Here is a 19790-nt window from a genome sequence, read left to right as displayed (position 1 = left end):
GAGATGGGGTTTCAACATGTTGCCCAGGCTGGTCTCAGAACTCCTGACCTCACATGATCTGCCCAACTCAGCCTCCCAAAGTGCTGGGATTACAGGCGTGAGCTACCGCGCCTGGCCCTGTACCAACTGATTTTTGGCAAGTGTGCAAAGACAATTCAATGGGAGAAAATCTTTTTTTTTTTTTTTTTTTTTTTAGTTCTGGGGTACATGTGTAGGATGTGCAGGTTTGTTACATAGGTAAATGTGTGCCACAGTGGTTTGCTGTACCTATCAACACATCACCTAAGTATTAAGCCCAGCATACATTAGCTATTTTTCCTGATGCTCTCCCTCCCCCAACCCCTCCGACAGGCCACAGTGTGTGTTGCTCTCCTCCCTGTGTCCATGTGTTCTCATTGTTGAGCTCCCATTTGTGAGTGAGAACATGCAGTGTTTGGCTTTCCTGTTCCTGGGTTAGTTTGCTGAGGATAATGGCTTCTAGCTCCATCCATGTCCCTGCAAAGGACATGATCCCTTTTTATGGCATAATATTCCATGGTATATATGTACCACATTTTCTTTATCCAGTCTATCATTGGTGGGCATTTTGGTTGATTGCATGTCTCTGCTATTGTGAATAGTGCTGCAATGAATATACACGTGCATGAATTCTTCATAATAGAATGATTTATATTCCTTTGGGTATATACCCAGTAATGGGATTGCTGGGTCAAATGGTATTTCTGGTTCTAGGTCTTTGATGAATTGCCACACTCCCTTCCACAATAGTTGAACTAGTTTACATTCCCACCAACAGTGTAAAAATATTCTTATTTCTCCACAGCCTCGTCAGCATCTGTTGTTTCTTGACTTTTTAATAATTGCCATTGTGACTGGTGTGAGATGGTATCTCACTGTGGTTTTGATTTGCATTTCTCTAACAACCAGTGATGATGAGCTTTTTTTCATATGTTCGTTGGCTGCTTAAATGTCTTCTTTTGAGAAGCGCCTGTTCATGTCCTTTGCTCACTTTTTAATGGGTTTTTTTTTCTTGTAAATTTGTTTGAGTTCCTTGTAGACTCTGGATATTAGACCTTTGTCAGATGGATAGGTTGCAAACATTTTCTCCCATTCTATAGGTTGTCTGTTTGCTCTGATGATAGTTTCTTTTGCTGTGCAGAAGCTCTTTAGTTTAGTTAGCTCTCATGTGTCAATTTTTGCTTTTGTTGCAATTGCTTTTGAAGTTTCTGTCATGAAATCTTTTGCCTGTGCCTATGTCTCGAATGGTATTGCCTAGATTTTCTTCTAGAGTTTTTATTGTTTGGGGTTTTACATTTAAGTATTTAATCCATCTTGAGTTAATTTTTGTGTAAGGTTTAAGGGGTCCAGTTTCAATTGATAAAATAATCTTTTTTTTTTTTGATAGAGTCTCGCTCTGTCACCCAGGCTGGAGTGCCGTGCCACCATCTTGGCTCACTGCAAACTCTGCCTCCCAGGTTCAAGTGATTCTCCTGCCTCAGCCTCCCGAGTAGCTGGGATTATAGGTGTGCACCACCACGCCCGGTTAATTTTTGTATTTTTAGTAGAGATGGGATTTCACCATGTTGGCCAGGCTGGTCTCAAACTCCTGACCTCAAGTGATCCACCTGTCTTGGCCTCCCAAATTTCTGGGATTACAGGCATGAGCTACTGTGCCCAGCCTGAGAAAATAATCTTTTTAACAAATGGTGCTGGTATAACTGGATATCCATGTTACAAAAGAATGATGTTAGACCCCTACTTCACACCATATACAAAAGTTAAATCAGAATGGAGTAAAGGCCTAAATGAAGAGCTAAAACCATAGAACTCTTAGAATAAAACTTGGGGTGAATCTGCATGACCTTGGATTTGGCAGTGGATTCTGAGCTATAACACCTAAGGCACAAACAACAAGCGAAACAATAGATAAACTGGACTTCATCAAAATCAAAAGCTTCTATGTTTCAAAAGACATTATTAAGAAAGTGAAAAGACAACCCAAACAATTGGAGAAAATATTTGCAAGTGATATATTTGAGGAGGGACTATATCCAGTGTATATAAAGAATCTTACAAGTCAACAATAAGAAGACAGCCCAATTTAAAAATGAGCAATGGGCTAGGGAGGATGGCTCATGCCTAAAATCCCACCACTTTGGGAGGCCGAGGTGGCAGGATCACTTGAGTCCGGGAGTTTAAGACAAACCTGGGCAACATAGTGAGACCTTGTCTCTATTTTTATATAGAAATTAAAAAATAGGCTGGGTGTGGTGGCTCACGCCTGTAATCCCAGCAGTTTGGGAGGCCGAGGCAGGTGGATCATGGGGCCAGGAGATCGAGACCATCCTGGCTAACGTAGTGAAACCCCGTCTCTACTAAAAATACAAAAAAAAAAAAAAAAAGAAAAAAAGAAATTAGCCGGGCGTGGTGGTGGGCGTCTGTAGTCTCAGCTATTCGGGAGGCTGAGGTAGGAGAATGGCATGAACCTGGGAGGTGGAGCTTGCAGTGAGCCCAGATCGCGCCACTGCACTCTCTAGCCTGGGCAACAGAGCGAGACTGCGTCTCAAGAAAAAAAAAAAAAAAGAAATTAAAAAAATAAAAATGGGCATTGGATCTAAATAGATATTTCTCAAAAGATATACAAATGGCCAATAAGCACACCTAAAGAAGCTCAGCATCATTAGTCATCAGGGAAATACAAATCAAAACTGCATTGGAATATCACTTCACACCCACTAGGATGTTTATGATTTTAAAACATCAGATGATAACACATATTGGCAAGGATTTGGAGAAATTGGAACCCTCATACGTTTCTGGTGGGAATGTGAAATGGTGTGGCGGCTTTGAAAAACAATCTGGCAGTTCCTTAAACAGTTGAACATAGAGTTACCATATGACCCAGTAATTCTACTCCTAGATATCTCCAAGAGAGATAGAAACATGTCTGCACAAAATCTGTACATGAATGTTCATAGCGGCATTATTCATAATAGCCCAAAGGAGGAAATAACCCAAATGGCCACCAACCAATGAATGAATAAACAAAATGTAGTATAGCCATACACTGGAATAGTATTCAGCCATAAAAGCGAAACAAAACAAAAAACCCTAACTGTAGCCAGGAGCTACCGCATGGAAGAACCTTGAAAACATTATGCTTAGTGAAAGAAGTTAGTCACAAAAGACGTGATTCCGTGCTTATGGAATGTTGGGAATGGGCAAATTCATACAAACAGAAAGTAGATTAGTGGTTGCTTAGAGCTGGGGAGGGGGTGGTGAGAGGGTAGGGGTGTGATAGCTAAAGGGGATGAGGTTTCTTTTTGGGGTGATGAAAGTGTTCTAAAATTGATTGTGGTAATGTTTGTACATACCTGTGACTATACTAAAAACCACTGAATTATGCACTTTAAATGGGTGAATTGTATGGTTATATGAATTACGTCTCAGTGAAGCTGTCATTTAAAAAAGATTCACTGGGGTCACAGGCATTTATTGTGGCAGAAAAGGCACATTTATGGTTCAGGGGCCAAGCTAGTGCACACCTGGGAGGCATTACAGGCTCTGCAGGCACAGACCATGAGGAGTATATGCCCTGCTCACACTGGGATGGCCTCAATCTACGACCCATCAGAATCACTGATGAGATCTCAGCTGCTGCCTTACCGAGGTCCCTGGTCAGGAAACAGGGTGCCTTTGGGTTCATGACTGCAAGATACCACGGGTGGAGGGAGAGTCCTCAGCTAACAGACACCCACTGTTAGCTTGTGTTTAAGAGATTTCAGTCCCATCGCATGATATTCCAAGGCAATATGTACAAGTGATTTCTTAACCTTTTGATAATTTGTGTTTAATTTATTTAGATTTGTGAGTTGAAAATCTTAGGCTCCAGTACAAGTACCTTGAAAAGAACTTGAAGAGAACACTGAAGAGGACTTCAGAGTCACTGCGTTTATATGATTATTTAATTATTTAGGTCTCTCGGCAAGGTTTGTTACATCAAACAATTGAAGTTAAAAAGAAAAGTAAAAGCTAGACACCTGGCCTCACGACTGGAATCCCAGCACATTGAGAGGCTAAGATGGGAGGATCACTTAAACCAAGGGGAGGATTGTGAGGGGAGAAAGTATGAGGGAAGAAGGCCCTGTGGGAAGACAGTCCTGAAGGGAGAGGGTGCTAAGGGGAGAGGGCCCTGAGGGGAAAGGGTCCTGAGAGGAGAGGGTCCTCAGGGAAAAGAATCCTCAAAGAAGAGGGTCCTGAGGGAAGAGATTCCTTAGGGGAGAAGGTAGGTCCTGAGGGGAGATGGTCCTAGGGGGAGAGGGTCCTGAGGTGAGATGGTCCTGAGAGGAGAGGGTCCTCAAGAAAAAGAGTCCTGAGGGGGGAGGCTGCTGAGGGTGGAGGGTCCTGAGGGAAGAGGATCTTGAAGGAAGAGGGTGCTGAGGGGAGAGGGTCCTTAGGGAGAGGGACCTGAGGTGGGAGGGTCCTGAAAGGAAAGGTTCCTCAGGGAAGAGATTCCTCAGGAAAGAGGGTCCTGAGGGAAGAGGGTCCTCAGGGAAGAGGGTGCTGAGGGGAGAGGGTAGGTCTTGAGGGGAGAGGGTCCTGAGGGAAGGATGGTTTTCAGGGAAGAGGGTCGTCAGGGAAGAGGGTCTTCAGGGAAAAGGGTCCTGAGAGAAAAGTTTCCTGAGGAGAGAGGGTCTTGAGAGGAGAGGGTCATGAAGGGGAAGGTCCTGAGGGGACAGGTTCTTCAGGAGAGAGGGTTCTGAGGGAAGAGGGACCTTAGGGAAAGGGTTCTGAGAGAAGAGAGTTTTGAGGGGAGAGGGTCCTGAGGGAAGGGGGTCTTGAGGGGAGAGGATCCCAAGGGGGGTCCTGAGGGGAGTTTCAAGGGGAGAGGGTCCTAAGGGAAGAGGATCCAGAGGGAAGAGGATCCTAAGGGAATAGGGTCCTGAAGGAAGAGGGTCCTGAGGGAAGGGGGTCCTTTGGGGAGAGGGTCCTGAAAGAAGAGGGGTCTGAAAGAAGGCGGTCCTGGGGGAGGAAGGTTATGAGGGAAGAGGGTCTTGAGGGAGAGGGCCTGGAGGGGAGAGCACCCTGAGGGTAGAGGGTCCTGAGGGAAGAGAGTCCTGAGGGGAGAGGGTCCTAAGGGGAGAGGGTCCTGGGGAGAGATGGTCTAGAGGTAGGATGGTCCTGTGAAGAGAGGGTCCGGAGGGGAGAGGCTCCTAAGGGTACAGGGTCCTCAGAGAAGAGGGTCCTGAGGGAAGGTGGTCCTGAGGGGAGAGGAGAGGGTTCTGAGGGGAGAGGGTCCTTAGGGTAGAGGGTCCTGAGGGGAGAGGGTCCTTAAGGTAGAAGGTCCTGAGGGAAGAGGGTCCTGAGGGGGGAAGGTTTTTAGGGAACAGGGTCCTCAGGGAAGAGGGTTCTGAGAGAAGAGCTTTCTGAGGGAAGAGGGTCTTGAAGAGAGAGGGTCCTGAGGGCGAAGGTCCTGAGGGGAGAGGTTCTACAGGGGAGAGAGTGGGTCATGAGGGGAGAGGGTCCAGAGGGAAGAGAGTCTTAAGGGAAGAGGGTCCTAAGGGGGAGGGTCCTCAGGAGAGAGGGTCCTGAGGTGGGATGGTCCTGAGGGGAGAAGTTCCTCACGGAAGAGGTCCTGAGGGGAGAGGGTAGGTCCTGAGGGGAGAGGGTCCTGAGGGGAGAGGGTAGGTCCTGAGGAAAGAGGGTCCTGAGAGAAAGGGGTCCTGAGGGAAGAGGGTCCTGGGGGGAGAGGGTCCTGAGGGAAAGGAGTCCTGAGGCAAGAGGGTCCTGAGGAGAGAGGGTCCTTAGGGGAGAGGGACCTGAGGTGGGAGGGTCCTGAGGGACGAGGTTCCTCAGGGAAGAGGGTCCTGAGGGAAGAGGGTTTTCAGGGAAGAGGGTCCTGAGGGAATAGGGTAGGTCATGAGGGGAAAGGGTCCTGCATAGAGAGTGTCCTTAGAGAAGAGGGCCATGGCGGGGGACGGTCACAAGAGAGGAAGGTACTGAGGCGATATGGTCCTGAGGAGAGAGGGTCCTCAGGGAAGAAGGTGCTTAGAAAAGAGGGTCCTGATGGGGGAGGGTTTTCAGAGAAGCGGGTCCTCAGGGAAGAGGGCCCTTAGGGAAAGGGTTCTAAGGGAAGAGGGTCCTGAGGGGAGAGTTTCCTCAGGGAAGATAGTCCTGAGGGAAGGCAGTCCTGAGGAGAGAGGGTCGTGAGAGGAGAAGGTCCTGAGGGGAGAGAGACCTGAAGTGGGAGGGTCTTGAGGGGAAAGGCTCCTCAGGGAAGAAGTTCCTCAGGAAACAGGGTCCTGAGGGGGGAGGATCTTGAGGGGGAAGGTCCTGGGGTGTGAGGTTCTTCTGGACAGAGGGTCCTGAGGTGAGAGGGTTCTGAGGTAAGAGGGTCCTTAGAAAAAAAGTTCTGAGGGAAGAGAGTTTTGAGGGCAGAGGGTCCTGAGGGGAGAGGGATCTGAGGGAAGGAGGTCCTGAGGGAAGACAGTCCTGAGAGGAGAGGGTCCTGAGAGAAGGCGGTCTTGAGGGGAGAGGGTTCTAAGGGGAGAGGGTACTGATGGGGAAGGTCCCGAGGAGAGAGGATACTGAAGGAAGAGAGTCCTGAGGGAGAGAATTCTCAGGGGAGAAAGTGGGTCATGAGGTGAGAGGGTCATGAGGGGAGAGGGTCATGAGGGGAGAGGGTCCTGAGGGAAGAGGGTTTTCAGGGAAGAGGGTTTTCAGGGAAGTGTGTCCTGAGGGAATAGGGTAGGTCATGAGGGGAAAGGGTCCTGCATAGAGAGTGTCCTTAGAGAAGAGGGCCACGAGGGGAGACAGTCACGAGAGAGGAGGGTACTGAGGCGATATGGTCCTGAGGAGAGAGGGTCCTCAGGGAAGAAGGTCCTTAGAAAAGAGGGTCCTGACGAGGGAGGGTTTTCAGAGAAGAGGGTCCTCAGGGAAGAGGGTCCTTAGGGAAAGGGTTCTGAGGGAAGAGGGTCCTGAGGGGAGAGGATCCTGAGGGGAGAGGTTCCTCAGGGAAGATAGTCCTGAGGGAAGACGGTCCTGAGGAGAGAGGGTCGTGAGAGGAGAGGGTCCTTAGGGGAGAGAAACCTAAAGTGGGAGGGTCTTGAGGGGAGAGGCTCCTCAGGGAAGAGGTTCCTCAGGAAAGAGGGTCCTGAGGGAAGAGGGTCCTCAGGGAAGAAGATCCTGAGGGAAGAGGTTTCTGAAGGGGGAGAGTTTTCAGGGAAGAGGGTCCTGAGAGAAGAGCTTCCTGAGGGGAGAGGGTCTTGAGGGGGAAGGTACTGGGGGGTGAGGTTCTTTGGGGCAGAGGGTCCTGAGGGAAGAGTCCTGAGGGGAGAGGGACCTGAGAGAAGAGCTTCCTGAGGGGAGAGGGTCTTGAGGGGGAAGGTACTGGGGGGTGAGGTTCTTTGGGGCAGAGGGTCCTGAGGGAAGAGTCCTGAGGGGAGAGGGACCTGAGGGAAGAGGGTCCTGAAGGAAGAGAGTCCTGAGGGGAGAGGGTCCTGAGGGAAGGCGGTCTTGAGGGGAGAGGGTTCTAAGGGGAGAGGGTCCTGATGGGAAAGGTCCTGAGGGGAGAGGATACTGAAGGAAGAGGGTCCTGAGGGAGAGAATCCTCAGGGGAGAAAGTGGGTTATGAGGGGAGAGGGTCCAGAGGGGAAAGGGTCCTGAGGGGAGAAGGCCCTGAGGGAAGAGGGTCCTAAGGGGAGAGGGTCCTGAGGAGATATGGTCCTATGAAGAGACGGTTCGGAGGGGAGAGAGTCCTGAGGGTACAGGGTCCTCAGAGAAGGGGGTCCTGAGAGAAGGTGGTCCTGAGGGGAGGGGAGAGGATTCTGAGGGGAGAGGGTCCTGAGGGAAGGGGGTCCTTAGGCAAAGTGTTCTGAGGGAAGAGAGTTTTGAGAAGAGAGGGTCCTGGGGGAAGAGGGGTCTGAGAAAAGGCAGTCCTGAGGGAAGAGGGTTATGAGGGAAGAAGGTCCTGAAGGAAGAGGGTCCTGAGGGAAGGGTGTCCTGAGGGGAGAGAGTCCTGAGGGAAGAGGGGTCTGAGGGAAGAGAGTTTTGAGGGGAGATGGTCCTGAGGGAAGGGTGTCCTGAGGGGAGAGGGTCTTGAGGGAAGAGAGGTCTGAGAGAAGGCAGTCTTGAGGGAAGAGGGTTATGAGGGAAGAGGGTCCTGAGAAAAGAGGGTCCTGAGGGAAGATGGTCGTGTGGGAAGAGGGCTGTGAGGGGAGAAGGTCCTGAAAGGGAAGGTCCTGAGGGGAGAGGATACCGAAGGAAGAGGGTCCTGAGGGAAGGGGTTCCTGAAGGAAGAGGGTCCTGAGGGGAGAGAGTCCTAAGGGAAGAATGTCCTGAGGGAAGGTGATCCTGAGGGAAGAGCGTTCTGAGAGGAGAGGGTCCTAAGGGGGAAGGTCCTGAGGGGAGAGGGTCCTTAGGGGAGAGGGACCTGAGGTGGGAGGGTCCTGAGGGGAAATGGTCCTCATGGAAGAGGTTCCTCAGAAAGAGGGTCCCGAGGGAAGAGGGTCCTGAGAGGACAGGGTTCTGATGGTAGACGATAGGTCCTGAGGAGAGAAGGTCCTTAAGGGGAGAGAGACCTGAGGTGGGAGGGTCCTGAAGGGAGAGTATACTCAGGGAAGAGGGTCCTGAAGGAAGAGGGTCCTGAGGGGAGAGGGCTCTGAGGGGAGGGGCTCCTGAAGGAAGAGGGTTCTGAGGGGAGAGGGTTCTGAGGGGAAAGGGTTCTGAGGGGAGAGGGTCCTGAGGGGAGAGGGTCCTGAGGGGAGAGGCTCCTGAGGGAAGAGGGTCCTGAGGAGAGGGGGTCCTGGGGGCAGCAGGTCCTCAGGGGAGAAGATCTTGAGGGAAGAGAGTCCTGATGGGGGAAGGTTTTCAGGGAAGGGGGTTGTCAGGGAAGAAGTTCCTGAGGGGAGAGGGTCTTGAGGGGGAAAGTACTGAGGGTAGAGGTACTTAAGGTGAGGGGTTCCTGAGGGGAGAGGGTCCTGAGGGAAGGGTGTCCTGAGGGGAGAGGGTCCTGAGGGAAGGGGGTCCTGAGGGGAGAGGGTCCTGAGGGAAGAGGGTCCTGAGGGGAGAGGGTCCTGAGGGAAGGGTGTCCTGAGGGGAGAGGGTCCTGAGGGGAGAGGGTCCTGAGGGAAGAGGGGTCCTGAGGGGAGAGGGTCCTGAGGGGAGAGGGTCCTGAGGGAAGGGTGTCCTGAGGGGATAGGGTCCTGAGGGGAGAGGGTCCTGAGGGGAGAGGGTCCTGAGGGGAGAGGGTCCTGAGGGAAGAGGGGTCTGAGGGAAGAGGGGTCTGAGGGAAGAGAGTTTTGAGGGGAGAGGGTCCTGATGTGAGGGGTTCCTCAGAGAAGAGAGTCCTGAGGGAAGAGTGTCCTGTGGGAAGGTGGTCCTGAGAGAAGAGCGTTCTGAGGGGAGAGGGCACTGAGGGGAGAGGGTTATCAGGGAAGAGGGTCCTGAGGGAAGGTAGTCCTCGGGGGAAAGGGTTCTGAGGGGAGAGAGTCCTGAGAGGGAAGGTCCTGAGGGGAGAAGTTTCCAAGGGAAGAGGGTCCTGAGGCGAGAGGTTCTTCAGCGGAGAGGGTCCTCAGGGAAGAGTGTCCTGAGAGAACAGCCTCCTGAGGGGAGATGGTCCTGAGGGAAGTGGGTCCTGAGCGGGGAGGGTCCTTAGAGGGGAGGGATGTGTCCTGAGTAGGGAGGGACAGATCTTGAGCGGGAACGTGTTTCTTGTGGGGTAGAGTCTTGTGGGGTATTGACGGGTCCTGAGGGGCCGGATGCATCTGTGGGGTTTGCAGGTCCTGAATTCAAGGCAGGTTCTCGTGTGAGGGAAACTGTGACATGGGGGCGGGCGTTCGTGCGGGAAGGCCCTCCGGAACTGAGGGAAGACTGCCCCCTGCCGGAGGAGACCTGCTGCAGCCCCTGGGGGAGGCCGTGGGAGAGCAGGACGAGGTGGCCCTGAGGGGAGAGGACCTCAGGTAGGTGTGTGGGCTCGGGTGAGGGAGGGGTGGTGAGGGCTGGGATGAGGAGGATGCTGGTGGCTAGAGCAGGCCCTCAGTCCTCCTTTCTTGACTGCCTGTTCCGTGCTGACGGCTGTCCCACCTGTCACCTGACCTCTGTGTGGAGGAGCCAGGTCTGCCCAGTGGGGGCAGGAGCCAGTTTTCAGTGCAGTTACTGTTTTAGTGTCTTGAGCCCCCATCTTGGCCCTCATTTCTTGTCTCCCCAGCTACTCCAACAGCCCTATCTCCCTGCAAGCCCCTGAGCCCTCAGGAGCAGGACGCCCCGCAGTCTGAATGCCGCACCTCCCACCTGCCCTGTGCACGGGGCCAAGTCTGAAGCTCTTGGCGCCTGTTCTGTCCCGGTGAAGTTAATTCGGCCAACGGCCAACATTTTCTGATTTCCTGCCTCTTCAGATTACCCACTCTGACCACACAGTTGTACCTTCTGTCTTGGGCAGAGATCACTCTGGCCACCTGGTCTCTGAGCCTCTCCAGATCTCAGTCCACTGGCCTCTTTATTTTCTCTCCATCTGACAGCACTCCTGGTTTTGGCTGCCCTCTCAGCCAGAGCAGCTTTGATGTGCCTGAACTCTTGCTGAGCCATCCTCGGCACTGCCTGCTTGCCTCCCCCATGCCTGCCCTCAGGCTGCCAAATGCTGCTGGAGAAGGCAGGAGATTGATGGCTGCTGCCTTTGCAAATCCCAAAGATGGTTGCACCATTCAGCCCACTATACATCCAGACAGACCCTCCAAGTTCTCCTCTCAGTTCCTTCCCCCTCCCTTTTTTTTTTTTTTTTTTTTTTTTTTTGAGACGGAGTCTCGCTCTGTCACCCAGGCTGGAGTACAGTGGCGTGATCTCGGCTCACTGCAAGCTCTGCCTCCCGGGTTCATGCCATTCTCCTGCCTCAGCCTCCTGAGTAGCTGGGACCACAGGTGCCTGCCACCATGCCTGGCTATTTTTATTTATTTTTATTTATTTTTATTTTTAGTAGAGAAGGGGTTTCACCGTGTTGGCCAGGATGGTCTCGAACTCCTGACCTCAGGTCATCTGCCCGGCTCGGCCTTCCAAAATGTTGGGACTACAGATGTGAGCCACCGTGCCCGGCCCCCCATTTTTACTCTATTTCAGACCTTCCCCGCTCCATCCTTGCTCTCAGAGAAGAACATTTGAACAGAGAAAATTGAAGCCACGGGTCTGGAGTTCCTTTAGCTTCCCACCACCTGGCATTCACACTCATGCTCTCCTTCCTCCTTCCCTTCCAGGACAGTGGAAGAGACTCTCTTCCTTCAGTCAAGGGCACTCCCCACCCCATAATGTACCTCTTTTATCTTGCGTATTTTCCAGCAGTCTCTCCTGGCCTCTTCTTTCCACATATAAACAAACTCAGGTCTCTGCCACATTGAAAAGAAGCTCTGGACCCCATGCCCTCCCAGCTACTGCCCTCTCCCTGTCCACTCCCCTCACCCCAAGGCCAAACTTCTTGAATTAAGTATCTCCATCATCTTTTCTCTCCATTTTCTCACTGACTTTTCACCTCACCCTGGTCGGCCATTCCACCTGTGATGGTTGAAATCACTCTAACCAAGGTCACGAATGCCAATGTCATGAATTGTCCACTAAATGCTATGGATATTTTTAGTACTTTTCTTGCTTGACCTCTTGGTAGCCTTTACCTTGCTGACACTGTCCCCTTTGAAGCTGTCTCTTGGCTTTTGTGACATTCTGCTTTTGAAGTTTCCCTTGCCTCTCTGCATGCTCCTTTGTCAACTCCTCTACCTGTCCTCAGTCAGGATCTGTCCTTCAGCCTCTTACTGTGCACTCTCTTCCCAGATGGCCTCGCCCCCTACCTCAGCTTGAATTATCAGTAACTCTTGAATCTTTTCTCTCTAGACCTGACTTCTCCGAGCTTCAGGCTCATAGTGCTACTGCTTCTGGACACTCCACGTGGATGTTGTGTGGACATTTTAAAATAATTTTGTCCAAAATACAACTCATTTTCTTGCTCCAAAACTGCCTTTCCTTCTCCCAGGCTCACCTCTAACATTTGCAGGGCTGTGGGCAAGAGTATAAATGAAAGCCCATTTACCAAGTGTCAGAGTAGTTAAAAGTTACCACTCAGGCTAACTGTTAAACTACTTTCTATTTTCTTACCCTGACAAATAAACCTTTGTAACAACCTGGAAGGTCAGATTTAAATTTGAAATTCTTGTACTAGTTTTGTGCCAGGATGTGGTAGATTGGAGAGAGCTGGTCCCCTGGCCCTGCCCTTCTGCACCCCTTCTCTTCCCATCTGAGCTCTGTCCTGCACTGAGAGGAGCCTGGTACACATGCTTATAAACATCCACAGCCCACCGGACCAAGCCCTGCTCATACCTCCCAAGCTGTTTCCTCCTGTGTTCCTCCTAAATGGGGTTGGGCCAGGTCTCTGGACCAGAGGGATTTCAGAGGTAGGGCTGTGCACAGAGCATAAGGGAGAAGGGTAGGCCCAGAAAGAGGAATCGAAGGCCCGAGTTCATGAGGGCAAATCAAGAATAAGAACCCGACTCTATGAAGGAGGCCAGTCACAAGGAATGGCCAAGAGAACAGGCAGGTTGGGGAAGTGGCCAGAGAAAGATTCTCTGAGGCAACTATAGAGATCTGCCTTGGCTGGGACGACAGATACACTCTGGATGCTCTCTTTGTCATCCCTCACATCCAAGCAGTTAGGGTTTCTGTTTTCTTATTAAATAACGTGAATGGATTTCTCTCTACCTGTGGCTTATGCTGTCATCTCCCACCGGGATGACTGCAACAGCCTCAGTCTAATCCATCTCCCTGTCTCAATCTACTCTCCCTCCAATCCATTTCCCCCATAGCATCTGGGGTAACGTTTCTGAAGCACAAACATGATTATTCTCTGTTACAAACCACCAGTGTCAGGCGGGCGTGGTGGCTCATGCCTGTATTCCCAGCACTTTGGGAGGCCAAGGTGGGCGGATCACCTGAAGTCGGGAGTTTGAGGCCGACTTGAGACCAACATGGAGAAACCTCGTCTCTACTAACAAAATACAAAATTAGCCGGGCGTGCTGGTGCATGCCCGTAGTCCCAGCTACTCAGGAGGCTCAGGCAGGAGAATCACTTGAACTCGGGAGGTGGAGGTTGTGGTGAGCCGAGATCGCGCCATTGCACTCCAGCCTGGGCAACAAGAGTGAAACTTTGACACTCTGTCTCAAAAACAAACAAACAAAAAAACACACAAACAAACAAACAAAAAAACCCATCAGTGTCTTCTTAGCGCCTTCAGGAGCAAGTCCAAGCCCCTCAGCATGTCATCCGCAGTCCTTGGTGATCTGACGCCTCTAGCTGCATTTTTCACCTCTCCCTGGCCCCTGTCACACATGAACACACCACACACACACCATATACACTCACACAATCAGACATACGCCAAAATACACTTAAACACCCACATAACACATACATACCACATACACTCTCACATACATTCACACACACACACAGCAACTCACACACACACAGAGCCATATGCACACATTCACTCACAAATCACACACTGTCAAAGCAGATACACCATATCCTCTCACACACACATGCACTGTTTTTTTGAGATGAAGTCTTGCTCTTGTTGCGCAGGCTGGAGTGCAATGGCATTGTCTAGGCTCACTGCAACCTCTGCCTCCCAAGTTCAAGCGATTCTCCTGCCTCAGCCTCCCAAGTAGCTGGGATTACAGGCACCTGCCACCACGCCCAGCTAATTTCTTTTCTTTCTTTCTTTTTTCTTTTTTTTTTTTTGAGACAGAGTCTCAAAAGTCTCCAGCCCAGGCTGGAGTGCACTGGCGCCATCTCTGCTCACTGCAAGCTTTGCCTCCCGGGTTCACGCCATTCTCCCGCCTCAGCCTCCCAAGTAGCTGGGACTACAGGCGCCCCCACCACGCCCGGCTAATTTTGTTTTTGTATTTTTAGTAGAGATGGAGTTTCACTGTGTTAGCTAGGATGGTCTTAGTCTCCTGACCTTATGATCCCCCACCTCGGCCTCCCAAAGTGCTGGGATTACAGGCGTGAGCCACCACGCCCAACCTATTTTTTCTTTTTTCTTTTCTTTTTTTTTTTTGAGACAGAGTCTCACTCAGTCGCCCAGGCTGGAGTGAAGGGCATGATCTTGGCTCACTGCAACCTCTGCCTTGCGGGCGCAAGCCATTCTCCTGCCTCAGCCTCCCGAGTAGCTGGGATTACAGGCGCCTGCCACCACACCCGGCTGATTTTTGTATTTTTAGTAGAGATGGGGTTTCACCATGTTGGCCAGGCTGATCTTGAACTCCTGACCTCAGGTGATCCGCCCACCTTAGCCTCCCAAAGTGCTGGGATTATAGGCGTGAGCCACTGCACCTGGCCCACATTTTCTTTCCTTTTTTAAAAAATATATATATATGTTTTATTTTAAAAAAATTTTAAATATTTAAAAATTACATTTAATTTTCTTTTTACAGTACTGCTCCCTGTGCTGGGCGTGGTGGCTCACTTCTGTAATCTCAGCACTTTGTGAGGCTGAGGCGGACAGATTACCCGAGGTCAGAAGTTTGAGAGCAGTGTGGCCAGCATGGTGAAACTCCATCTCTACTAAAAATACACCAAAAAAAAATTAGCCAGGAGTACTGGCATGCACCTGTAATCCCAGCTACTCAGGAGGCTGAGGCAGGAGAATCACTTTAACCCAGGAAGCAGAGGTTGCAGTGAGCTGATATTGTGCCACTGCACTCCAGCCTGGGTGACAGAGCAAGACTCTGTCTCTCAAAAAAAAAAAAAATTTAAATATTTAAAAATTACATTTAATTTTCTTTTGACAGCACCGCTCCTTGTGAGAAACGCTAACTCCTAGGCAGTATGCCCAGAGTCAGCATCATGCACATTTCCCTACACACATTCATACACACTCATTCACACACCCACACCACACACTCCATACTCACACTGCAGAGTACGTGTGGTGCATAGTGTGTGCCACATACTCTCATAGCGCATTCACACACCTTCACCCACGTGAGACACACACGGGTCAGGGCTTTAATTGCACATCTGTTTCTCATTCCTGCAATCCCTGGGGCCAGATACTTGTATGAGTCACTTCTACTTGTGGCACGCTCCTTTCCCCTTCACAACCAGTTGGCTGGGCTCACCTCCTCCAGGAAGTCTTTCCTAACCCTCAAAGCTGGACCTTTTGGGAGTTGGAAGATCTGAAGTGGTCCAAAGATTCCCTTAAGAATGAAAGCTGGGAGGAGAGGGCTTGCTTGGTTAGCCTGGGAGTACGAAGCCAGAGTCTAGCTTCTTAAACAGGAAGATTTCCTTCCTTCCTTCCTTCTTCTTTTCTTTTCTTTTCTTCTTCTTCTTCTTTTTCCTTCTTTATTCCTCTCCTCCTCCTCCTCCTTCTTCTTCTTGTTCTTCTTCTCCTCCTCCTCCTCCTCTCTTTTCCATCCTTCCTTTCCCTTTCTTTCTTTCTTTCTTTCTTTCTTTCTTTCTTTTTCTTTCCCTCCCTTCCATCCTTCCTTCCTTCCTCTCTCTCTCTTTCTTTCTTTCCTTCTTTCTCTTTCAAAATTTCGCTGTTTTTGCCCAGGCTGCAGTGCAATGGCGCAACCTCGGCTCACTGCAACCTCTGCCTCCCAGTTCAAGGGATTCTCCTGTCTCAGCCTCCCAAGTGGCTGGGACCACAGGCATGTGCCACCACGCCTGGCTAACTTTTTGTATTTTTAGTAGAGATGGGGTTTCACTATGTTGGCCAGGCTGGTCTCAAACTCCTGACCTCAGGTGATCCACCCACCTTGGCCTCCCAAAGTGCTGGGATTATGCGCTGAGCCACTGCACTCAGCCTATTATTGGTTTTTGAGATGGAGTCTCGCTCTGTTGACCAGGCTGGAGTGCAGTGGTGTGATCTTGGCTCACTGCAAACTCCACCTCTCAGGTTCAAGTGATTCTCCTGCCTCAGCCTCCCGAGTAGCTGGGATTATAGGCGTGAACCACCATGTCCAGAAGATTTTTGTGTTTTTAGTACAGATGGGGTTTCGCCATGTTGGCCAGGTTGATCTCAAACTCCTGACCTCAGGTCATCTGCTTGCCTCAGCTTCCCAAAGTGCTGGGATTATAGGTGTGAGCCACCGCACCTGGCCCCATGTGTATTATTTTTTTTACCCTCTCTGTTGTCTCTGTGTCATTAGAGGTATAACACTTAAAGCTAGAGGTGTCTATGTGCTCGTGATCAGTAAGGGAGAACTGAAGACCAGCCCTATGCCACATTTCAGGTTGTATGGCAGGGAACCCAGTGGGTAGGGAGCAGGGAATTAAGACAGGAGGGGAGTGAGCACAAGCCTGAAGGGCTTTAGCTGCTGGAAAGACCCAAGTTATCAGTCAGAAACATGTCTAGTTTGGAGTGAGCTAAGTTCCAGTGACTCATTGAGCCTGCAGGATCTGGAGGGGATCTTGAGTTCTAGTGGAGAGTTGAAGCTGCGCTGTGGGTAGGCTGGCTGAGGGTGGAGGGACAGGGCCTGGACCCAGAGCCTGGGAGCAGCCTCAATTAAGATGAGCCAGAGGGATGGACAAGATGGCTTGGGAACTCAGAAAGAGGGTCATGGAGAAGGGCTATCGATCTCAGATGCCATGCAGAGGTGGAGAAGGATGCAGCACCTAGGAAGGCACTTGTGACCGTTCTAGAGCAGTGGTGTCAGGGTTCGTTGCCAAGCTGTAGAGGCTTAAATAAGCAGAGACCAGAAAGAGCAGAGGTGTCCTTTCAGGGAAGGAGGAAGATTTCATACCTGATGGTGGACAGAGGAGAGGGCCAGGTAAGGAGGGCAAGGTACAGGGCCTGTGATGGAGGCAGGTCACTGCAGGGGTGGGTGGGCTCTGAGCACCTGTGGAGAGGTCCACCCTGGACAGGAGGGAATGCAGCCTCCTCCAGGACAGGAAGCACATTGTCTGGTGAGCTGAGTGTGTTAGAGCAGAGAGGGCAAGGAGAAGGGCACTCCCTCCATGACCTCCTGAGACCTCAGCACACTGAGTCTCTCCTCTCTGGTGCAGTCCCCACTTCCCTCCTCACTCTCTTGGGAGCGGGGCCTCTTACCGTTGTTCTGGCGTGAGGGAACGCCTGCTGTTGCCTCACCAAGCCCACTCGTGAACCCGCTGATGCCGAGCCCGCCTGCCTGAGTCTTGATCGCTGACTTGAGCTCGTGATTCTCCCGAATGAGCCGCACCAACTTCTTCAGTTCCTCATTTTCCCGCACCAGCCTCTCTATCTGATGCCGAAGCCCTTCATAATTGGTGAGTAGAGACATGCCCTGGGGCAGTGGGAAGGGTGCGGCCCACGGGAGGGCACTGCACCTGGAGGCTGCCCAGGGCCCCGGGCCTTGCCCGGGCTGAAGGAGGGTGCAGAGTCTGCCAGGCTGGCCCAGTGGGCCCTGGGTATTGTGAGGTCAGAGGCTGTGCCCTCTTCCTTGCCCTCTCTGCTCTAACACACTCAGCTCTCCATGCCACCAGGCCTGTACACAGGCCTCGCCTCGGCCTGGAAGGTCCTGACCTTTTCTCTGTCTGGCCAACTTCACCCTCATGGTGCCTCTTCCGTGAAACTTCCTCTTCCCCACCGCAAGTTAATTGCTGCCCGCTGGGTTTCCCCAGCAGATGTGTCCTGTGTCATAGCACTTCCCCTGGTTCCAGTTCCGTGCTAGCTCCTTAACACTGTCCACTGGCTTTACAGTGAGGTCAGGGATTGTAACACGTTCCTGGAAACCCCAGTGTCCAGCAAAGGGCTTGGCACAACGTTTGTAGGTAAACGGTGAATATTTGTTGAATGAAAACCCACCACTCCACCTTCCTGGCCAGGATGCCCTTTCTTGGTGATCTTGAACATGCCTGGGTTTGGCCTCTCAGCCTTCTCCTGGTTGCTGTGTCTTGAAGGCCTGGACACTCGCCCATGATTTCTTCTGACCCAGGTGCTCAGAGTCTATCTTACTGCTGGTCCAGGAGCTCTCTATAACTTGGAGTTTCCATTTCTGGTGACTCAGCGTTCCCTATTCCAAATCTCCCGTCGTTGCCTTCTCCGCACTTGGATCTCTATTCCCCAGCTCCTTGAATTTTCCTGACTTTAGTCCTTCAGGAGCCCAAGACTGCATCCCTCACCTGGTTCTAAGAACTCAGGACTCAGTCCTCATGATGCTCCCCTTCTCTTAGAGCTATCTACAGATAACTCTATGGTACTGACCTTGAGTACTGAGTGAGGCCGTGTCCTCGTGGCTGTTCTCCCTCAAACCTCTTTTTGGGGCAGGGAGAGGATAGCGAAGTCCAGGTACAGGCCAGAGGACAGACTCCTGGTAGAATGTGGGAATGAGGAAGGGGAAGAAGGTCAGCCAGGGCTGGGATCGGTGTGCGTTGAGCATTCTGCCTGGACCTCACAATGGGGGGCCTACCCCCACCCCTCCTCTAATGCTTCAGACTGTAATCCTGGCTCAGTCACTCTGGCCCCAGGGACCAGAGCCCCCAAGAACCAGAGTTGAGGTCTCTTCAGTCACCCCTCTAACTTTATAGAGTGTCTGTTGGGCTTTCCTTCAACATGTGAAAATTAGCTTGTCATGGTCTTATTTCACTGTTAGCCTCTTGGGTTGATGCAGTCAGTGATGGTTACACTTTATGTGTCAATTTTGTGAGGCTATAGTGTCCAGGTGTTTGGTCAAAATCTAGCCTAGATAGTGCTGTGAAGCTATTATATACTTGTAGCTATTAATCACGTCTATTAGACGTCTAATAGAATAGCTACAAGATGTTGACTTTAAAGGAGATTACCTTCAGTTATTTGGGTGGGCCTCATCCATTCAGTTGAACAACTTTTTAAAAATTTATTTTTTTAATTTTTAAATTTGTTTATTTATTTATTTATTTTTTTGAGGCAAGGTCTCAGTCTGTTGCCCAGGCTGCAATGCAGTGTCACCATCATAGTTCACTGCTGCCTCGACCTCTCATGCTCAAGCGATCCTGCTGCCTCAGCCTCCCAAGTAGCTGAGACTACAGGTGTGTGCCACCACACTCGGCTAATTTTTATTAAAAACATTTTTTTTTGTAGACATGGGGTCTTACCACATTGCCCAGGCAGGCCTCAAACTCTTGGGCTCAAGCAATCCTCCTGCCTCAGCCTCCCAAAGTGCTGGGATTACAGGTGTGAGCTACTGTGCCTGGCAGAAGAACTTAAGAGTGAAAAAAACCTGAAGTTTTCTGGAAAATAAGGAATTCTGCCTGAAGATTGTAGCATAGAAATCCTACCTGAGTTGCCAGCCTGCCTTACAGATTTTGGACTTGCCAGCCTCCACAATTATGTGACCAAGCCCTTAAAATAAATCTCCTAATATAAAAGAACTCCGGCTGATGCACCATCTCTGTTTCTCTTTGCATATGCCAGTGTTCTTTCATCCAAAAACATATGTTGGCCACCAACTGTGGCAGGCATTGTGTTAGGAATTGGGGGTTCAGTGCTAGTCATAGCAGGCATTGTCCCCACCTTATCGACTTTACCAGCTAGTGGGGAGTGGCTATGAATTGAATGATCATATATAAATGCTGAGCTTACCCTGCGATAAATGCTGCCTGGGAGAGGCACTGGTGCTGGGAGAGGGTACAGCAGGTGGACCAGATCCAGCTGGGGAGTGTGCCTCACCAAAGAAACCAAAAGTGTGGTAGAGCACAGAATGAGCAGGGTGGATGTATGTGCTGGAGAGGGATGGAGGGCCCAGGTTGGGACAGGGCCTGTGGCTGTGATCTTGATTGATCTTTAGGGAAGGGC

General features: G+C 50.9%; 1 protein-coding gene and 1 long non-coding RNA gene across 4 annotated transcripts in view; one reads left to right on the top strand and one right to left on the bottom strand.

The window, feature by feature from the left end:
* SPATC1 (spermatogenesis and centriole associated 1) overlaps positions 1 to 19094 on the bottom strand; it is a 36012-nt gene extending 16918 nt beyond the window's left edge. For all 3 annotated transcript variants that reach the window (XM_055116064.2, XM_055116065.2, XM_055116066.2), the window contains exon 1: positions 17088 to 19094. In XM_055116064.2, coding sequence (XP_054972039.1) covers positions 17088 to 17298 — 211 coding nt within the window. In that variant the 5' untranslated portion in view covers positions 17299 to 19094. The remainder of the gene's footprint in view (positions 1 to 17087) is intronic.
* On the top strand, positions 9449 to 19208 carry LOC129398482 (uncharacterized). Its single transcript, XR_008626266.2, has 3 exons — positions 9449 to 9959; positions 17045 to 17284; positions 19077 to 19208. It is a non-coding gene; the product is annotated as an uncharacterized LOC129398482 (long non-coding RNA).
* The last annotated feature ends 582 nt before the right edge of the window (positions 19209 to 19790 follow it).

This window comes from Pan paniscus, chromosome 7 (assembly GCF_029289425.2).
Source record: "Pan paniscus chromosome 7, NHGRI_mPanPan1-v2.0_pri, whole genome shotgun sequence".
Lineage (NCBI taxonomy): Eukaryota > Metazoa > Chordata > Mammalia > Primates > Hominidae > Pan > Pan paniscus.
Note: the sequence above shows the minus strand (reverse complement) of the source record. Positions and strands in the feature narration are given on the sequence as shown.